This window comes from Nicotiana tabacum, chromosome 19, assembly GCF_000715075.1.
Source record: "Nicotiana tabacum cultivar K326 chromosome 19, ASM71507v2, whole genome shotgun sequence".
In the NCBI taxonomy this organism is placed as follows: Eukaryota; Viridiplantae; Streptophyta; class Magnoliopsida; order Solanales; family Solanaceae; genus Nicotiana; species Nicotiana tabacum.
In genome coordinates this window covers 68,787,436-68,794,597 of record NC_134098.1, presented here as the reverse complement: position 1 = coordinate 68,794,597, position 7,162 = coordinate 68,787,436, and the positions used below count along the sequence as shown (strand labels likewise).

Sequence of the window (7,162 nt, the reverse complement as noted above, 5' to 3'; positions counted from 1 at the left end):
AAATACAATAAGATCACTCATTTTGAAATCAGTTGAATTCGTCTTTACACTCCATCAAATTGCTTTGCATTAATGTCAACGAGTAAATGAACCACTAGAGATGTGATAAGATTGATGGGATTCTTCCCTACTTAACCAGAATTCTACGGTTCTGAGTCCTGAAAATGAAGAAATTTATGATAGGAAATGCCCTTAAATGGGGTTACGCGGCGCGAATTTGGTTTCTCTATTTGTAGGGGACCGGGGTATGGAAATGGTAACTTCACATGCGTTGGTTTCTTTATTGTCACTGCACAGCTTAATGTAGGGAAAGGAAAAAAAAAAGAGTTTTTTGGTGCGTTTCTAACGGCTCTCGTGTTATCTATGTGATCCATAAATTCTCATCTCACATCATTTTGCTGCATTCTTTTAGTTCCCTCTCCCTACCGCCAACCACCAACTACCCCTACTAAAAAAAAAAGTACAAACAAAGCATCAACAGCAAAAACCATGTACTTATGCCTATCTTGTAAAATACTCAAATATCAAAATTCCCACTTTATTTATATTCCTTACAAAAGTTTAATTTAAACCATCTGCTAAGCTTCTGTTTTAGTCACACTGTTGAATTCTAGGCAATTGTTTTTTATTTCTTGATAAGAATAATCAATATTATTCTGTTCATGTACGAAACTAGTTAGCTGCAACATTAATTAGGGTCATTACTCCTCTTATGCAGCTCTGTTTGGACCAACTAAGCTGGAGTTTGTGATATCCATACTTGAGTTGAGTTTTTTTTGGGCTGAGTCGGAAGAATTGGAAAAATGAGCATGAGCATGTTTGGTTTGAAAGTGGAGGAGGGAAAAGAAGGCCAAAATGGACAGCCATCAGTTGGTCCTGTTTATCGAAATCCAATAGCTAAAAATGGTTTTCCTCCAACTGATCCTGATTTGTCTACAGCTTGGCAACTTTTTAGGTAACATTTTCCCTTCAGCTTAATCCTGATTTTGTGTGAACGTTTCATTTAAAAGCTTAATCTGTTGAGAGTGCACATTTCTATTTTCTTAGTTATGTCTTCAACGAAAACAAGAAAGCAGGAGCAGGAGAAACCAAGTCCATTTTAGATTTTCTTGGTTACTTTCTCCATTATTTGAAGGGGAGCTTTAGATCATCCGTAAAGTTGTCTCCGCGTTACCTGTAGTTCATGGGTTCGAGCCGTGTAATCAAGCCACTGGTGCTTGCATAAGGGTAGACTGAGGCAGACCTAGGATTTAAAGGTCCGCGGTGCATTTCTGGATTCCACCAAAATTTGATTTGCATATAGCGGTACTAATATATCACTATTTTCCAAAGACATACATGAATACGTGGAATTTTTACTGAACTGTACAGGTGCCGGTGATCCCTCTCAGTATAGCATAGGTTCGCCTCTGACTTGGGGTGCGGCCCTTCCCGGACCCTGCGTAAACGCGGGTTGCTTCGTGCACCGGGCTGCCCTTTCTCCATTATTTCTGTATCCAAAGTTAGTATAGTGTCAAAGTGAAGCATAGATCTTTACTGCTCCCTCGGTTCCAGTTTATGTGAACCTGTTTGACTGGGTTCGGATTTTAAGAAAAAATAAGACTTTTGGAATTTGTGGTCCTAAACAAGTCAAAAAGAGGTCAAGAGTATTTGTGTGGCTGCAGAGTATTTGTGTGGCTATAAAAGCTTCTCATATAATTGGAAGTTTAAGCTAAATTGTTTCCAAATTTAGAAATGTTCATTCTTTTTGGAACGGACTAAAAAAGAAATAGTTTGCTGTAACTTACTTTATTTACGTGAATTGAAAGAAAAATATATTCTTTTGATCAACAGAGCAGCTGTTGAAAAATATCCAGGGAATAAGATGCTGGGATGGCGTGATTTTAAGGATGGAAAGGTGGAGTCCAACGTTATCTGGTTTTCTGTCATCCTTTATTATAGTACTATTTTTCTGAATTTACTCACCATCTTCTTTCTTTTTAACTTTTTAAAAATAGTGGGGTCCTTATCTCTGGAAAACATACAAAGAAGCTTATGTAGAGATTTTGCAGACTGGTTCTGCATTACGGGCTCACGGTATTGAACCTGTAAGGAATAGTTGCTCAACTTAGCATTTGTTATCAATTTTAGCTTCTTAAGAATGTCACATAAGTCAAATACAATACGTAATATTTGCATGTGTAACAGGGTGCTCGAATTGGAATTTATGGATCCAATTGTCCTCAGTGGATAGTAGCAATGCAGGTTTGCCTAAGTTCTCGGTCATGTGTAAACATAATGCGTTTAATTTTGCCAAAAGAGTTGCTCATTCGCATAATTTGATAAGACTATTTAATTTGTTTGCAGGCTTGCAGTGCACACAGCTTAATATGTGTCCCTCTCTATGATACACTTGGTAAATAATCTTTCCACATATTAAAAAAGCAACTAAATTATGCTGTTAATATCAAAATTATACATTTAAGTTTTGTCATTTGTTACCTGAGAATTTTGTTTCTCTCTAACTTCCATTCCTTTGTGCTGATGTAGGACCGGGCGCTGTAGATTTTATTATTGAACATGCCGAGATTGATATCGTTTTTGTTCAAGATAAGAAAGTGAAAGAAGTGAGTATCATCTAAAGCACAGTTTAAATGTTTCTTGTGTTTTGTTGCTATTGACCTTTACTTGATTTGGATATCTGAGCTATATGATGATCTCTTTTAAATGTTATCTTTGCAGCTTTTAAATTCAGAGTGCACACATGCTAAACGCCTGAAATGTAAGTCTGCCTCTCTATTATATTGGTTGCAGCTGCCAGATTGGCATTTTTTTATCGAGTTTTTTTTTTGGTAATTAAAATATTATATTAATCACCAGTAGAAACATTACAAAACAAGCATAGCTCTGCTCAGCTAGCTACTCTGAGTAAACAAAAGACAATCAACCTCCTATTGTGTTCTACTATCCAGCAGTCTAAGCCTATACATGTAAAGCTGGGTTATGGATTGCAAATTTAAAAGATCAACTTCTGTAGCTGGGTCCTCATGTCGCTCGTGCCTCTAATGTTACATACACATGCTATCTCCCTGGCTATACTTTCTTGATCTATAGCTTCTCCTTTGAAAATTCTGTTGTTTCTTTGCTTCCATATTGCATGTATGAATTCTGCATAATGTCATTTTAATAGTCTTTGCTGCGGTTGTTCTCCCTTTAGCTTTGTGCATTATCCACCTGAAGAGTAGAGTCCATGTCTGTCCTATTTGAATTTGCATTTGCAGCCACTGTAATAATCTGCTCCACAATCCCCTTGAAAAACTGCATTCCCCAAAGAGGCGATCCCTGCTTTCATCTGATACCTGGCACAGTAAACATAGTGATTGTACATTGATACCCCATTTGAGAAGTCTGTCTGTGGTAGCTAGCTTCCCATGACAGTGCAACCATAGAGTAAATACAGCTTTAGGTCTGGCTCTATTATGGTAAATCAACTTCCTCCATTCAACTTTAGGATGATTCCCCAGTAGCTGATTGTAGATGCATCTGATGATAGTTTTCTTCTGTACAGTAGCTCTTTGCAGCTGCTTGACAGCATCCCTTGTCCCCAATATCTTCTTCACCATCCAGCTTGCCTGGTTTGGTATGTTCATTTCAAAGATGTTTTGCCTTTTGATGTAATATAGATGAATCCATCTTATCCACATTTTATCTGCCTTATGTGCCACATCCCAAAATGTCTTTGCTATTGCTGCTTTATTCCACACTTGTATATTGGTGATGTTGTAGCCTCCAGCTGCTTTAGGTAGACATACTCTGTCCCAAAGCCAACAAAGCCTTCTTTGTGATTACATTACCTCCTGATCACACATAACTTCTGCAGTATGCCTCTTATCATTTTAACTACTTTGACAGGTAATATGAACATTTGGGCCCAGTATGCTTGCATATCATTTTATCGAGTTTGTTTTTGGTTGCAGTGCTTGTGTGTTTCACTTCACTGCAGCAGGAAGAGAAGGATAAGGCAGTTTCTATGGGTATTAAGCCATACTCTTGGAATGAATTCCTCAATATGGTAATTTACTAAAAGCCATTAGCAGTATTGCACCGATGGCCTAAACACTATTGATAAAGCCCTTAGTGTACTTATTTTTTCAGGTGTCTGTTCATCTTAAAGAATATTTTCCATATCCTTTGTTTTTCCCAGGGCAAAGAGAATCCATTGGAGCCTTCACCGCCGCAGCCATTAAACATATGTACAATCATGTATACTAGTGGAACAAGCGGAGAACCTAAAGGTGTAATATTGACTCATGAAAATATGACAGCATCTGTAACAGGAGTTGATCATTTTATGGAAGAATTTGAAGACAAGGTAAGAACTGATCCTTTTCCTAAAATTTCAGGCCATCTCTTTCTTAGTATATAAACATGTAACTTATCATGATTTCCATTTCTAAGTTCTCTTCGTAATTGACTTTCATCGCTCTTTATAATTTGTGCTGGCAATCTCTTAGGCCTTATGATTCTTTTGTTTTTTATTTAGACAAATCCTCATATCAGAAGTGGCAAAATTTTATTGTTCTCCAACTAATCTTTGATCTCTGAATAGATGACGCCGGATGATGTGTACATATCTTTCCTACCACTTGCTCATATACTTGATCGGATGATTGAAGAATTCTTCTTTCATAGGGGTGCTTCTGTTGGCTACTACCATGGGGTAAGGTGTTTGAACTAAATGTGTCGAACAAATTTTTAATTTAATGATTAGCGAGACTGATTCTTCTTGTCGTTGTTGTGTTGAAGAATATCAATGAGATACAAGAAGACCTGATGGAGTTGAAGCCAACTTTTTTGGCTGGAGTACCTCGGGTTTATGAAAAGATTCACGAAGGCATGAAATCTTAGTTTTTCCTGAATTATATAGATGCTACCTATTAACAATTCGAATGATGGTAATCAAGTCTCAAATTATGATTATCAGGTGTTTTGAAAGCACTTGGAGAACTCAATCCCTTTAGGAGGAGCATGTTCCACATTCTATATAACTAGTAATATTCTGATTTTGTTTGTTCTATTCAAATTTTTATATTCTGTTGTTTGCTAATCCTTTCTAATTCTATCTAAAAAAAATCAGCAAACTCAAATGGATGAAGCTTGGGTACAAACAGAAGTATGCTTCACCATTGGCTGATCTGCTAGCTTTTAGGAAGGTTGTATTCTTTTCCTAATTATGTTCTCACTTTCTTGTAACATTTCATGAAATAATGTATGCTTATTTTGTGCCCTGAGTGAAACTTCACTTTTAAGTTGCAGCTACCATCTTTCTACTCTTAATGTGGACACCAGCATATAAGCATTCTTTAGAACTTCTTAAGTAGCAGTAGCATATTCATATGTTTCACGGGGCTGCCTGCTTTAATCATAGGAACTTCAACTACCCGGAAAAAAAAATGTATTCCCATTTTCTGCATTGATCTTACAATTTTGAGAAAGTATATTCAATTATGGACAAGGAAAGAACAGATACATGTCTCCTGACACATTTATTTGGTCTTTTTGTGTAGGTAAAGAATAGGTTAGGTGGCCGGATTCGCCTAATAGTCTCTGGTGGTGCTCCCTTAGGCACTGAGGTGGAAGAATTCTTGCGTGTTACCTCCTGTGGCTTCGTCCTCCAAGGCTATGGTAAATCTAGCTTATTTTTCTGGAAATGAAAAATTAACACTTTAAGTTTTCTACCAATTGAAACACTATAAGTGGTTTGCTTCATTAACTTATGTGAGTTGTCATTTCCACTTTGAACTTTAAACACTCTTTTTATAATCCAAAGTATGTTCTATGTATAGGTTTGACGGAGACTTGTGGTTTGGCCACCATTGGGCATCCAGATGAAATGTCCATGCTTGGAACGGTTGGTCCACCATTTGTCTTCACAGAAGTGCGTTTGGAGGAAGTTCCAGAAATGGGCTATGATCCCCTAGGAGATCCTTCTCGGGGAGAGATATGCGTGAGAGGGAGGACCGCTTTTACTGGATACTACAAGAATCCAGAATTGACAAGAGAGGTCATCAAAGACGGGTGGTTTCATACAGGTTGATCAGTTTATATTTGATATATGCTAAGAATGTTGTTTCACTATATATGAAACAGATCTTTACGTTATTTACTTTATCCTTTGAGCGTATCCAGGTGACATCGGAGAAATGTTGCCTAATGGAGTTGTAAAAATCATTGATAGAAAGAAAAATGTTATAAAGCTATCTCAAGGAGAATATGTTGCAATGGAATATCTGGAAAAGGTTTATGGTATTGCGCCCATCATTGAAGATGTGAGAACCATATCATATTCGAGTTCATGAAAAGCTTATCAAATTTGAATTATTATGTTCTTGAGAGCAATGCATGTAAATTTAATTTGTGTACTTACAGATATGGGTATATGGGGACAGCTTCAAGTCCATGTTGGTGGCAGTTGTGGTGCCACACGAAGGAAACGCCAAAAAATGGGCCGATCAAAATGGACACAAGGGTTCAATTCCTGAACTTTGTTCTCTCCAAGAGCTAAATCAATATATCTTCCTTGAGCTGAAAACTGCTGCAGAAAGGAACAAGGTGAGGAATATACAATCTTTAAGTCTTGTTGGAGTAGTACTGTAATAGCGGTTTGATTTATCTAACTTCTATAAAAAACAGCTAAGAGGTTTCGAGTACATCAAAGGCGTGATTCTAGAACCTCAACCCTTTGAGTTTAACCAGGACTTGGTAACAGCAACAATGAAAAAAAGAAGGGAGAGATTGCTTAAGCATTACAAGGTGATGAGTTTTCGGCACACTCTTCTTAACCAGTTGGTCCATTTATTCAGTTCTTTAGAATGAGAAATAATTGGACAATAACCAAATTTCATACTCTTTTGCAGGTGGAAATTGATAATCTCTACCAAAGGCTTAATGCAGTACCTAAACGCTAATAACATTTTCGATTGCTGAGGCAGTGCAACTCTCGATCTACTGAGAAATCTGTGGAGTTTTGTGCTGTAAAAATTTGATCTTATACATATATTGAGTTAATGTTTGATATAACAGTGTTTTTGTACGAATGATCTGTATTACTGCAGTCATAATTTCTGAATTAAGCACCTCTATGAAATCTTTTTGCATAAGACTAGCCAGACTCGATTATATT

At 37.0% G+C, this 7,162-nt stretch overlaps 1 protein-coding gene across 6 annotated transcripts; it reads left to right on the top strand.

Moving 5' to 3' along the window:
* Positions 1 to 7,139, top strand: LOC107817773 (long chain acyl-CoA synthetase 1). 6 transcript variants are annotated; one of them, XM_016643643.2, is made up of 20 exons: positions 1 to 256; positions 719 to 955; positions 1,834 to 1,897; positions 1,998 to 2,087; positions 2,188 to 2,244; positions 2,347 to 2,395; positions 2,530 to 2,606; positions 2,722 to 2,761; positions 3,957 to 4,051; positions 4,184 to 4,351; positions 4,589 to 4,699; positions 4,786 to 4,873; positions 4,964 to 5,030; positions 5,117 to 5,192; positions 5,547 to 5,664; positions 5,826 to 6,071; positions 6,169 to 6,308; positions 6,409 to 6,591; positions 6,673 to 6,792; positions 6,897 to 7,139. In XM_016643643.2, exons 2-20 carry the CDS (start codon positions 804 to 806, stop codon positions 6,945 to 6,947), a joined length of 1,992 nt encoding a protein of 663 aa, XP_016499129.1. In that variant the 5' UTR covers positions 1 to 256; positions 719 to 803; the 3' UTR covers positions 6,948 to 7,139. The 6 variants fall into 6 exon arrangements, with proteins under 6 accessions (XP_016499129.1, XP_075094008.1, XP_016499128.1 ...); XM_075237907.1 differs by having other exon boundaries at positions 78 to 245; XM_016643642.2 differs by having other exon boundaries at positions 212 to 334.
* The last annotated feature ends 23 nt before the right edge of the window (positions 7,140 to 7,162 follow it).

Bases quoted from the DNA above. Each gene is read 5' to 3' on its own strand.
- LOC107817773 (XM_016643643.2), top strand. From the start codon at position 804: ATGAGCATGAGCATGTTTGGTTTGAAAGTGGAGGAGGGAAAAGAAGGC. The intron at 956-1,833 runs GTAACATTTTCC...TTTGATCAACAG, and splicing joins ACAGCTTGGCAACTTTTTAG to AGCAGCTGTTGAAAAATATC. The intron at 2,762-3,956 runs GTAAGTCTGCCT...TTTTGGTTGCAG, and splicing joins ACATGCTAAACGCCTGAAAT to TGCTTGTGTGTTTCACTTCA.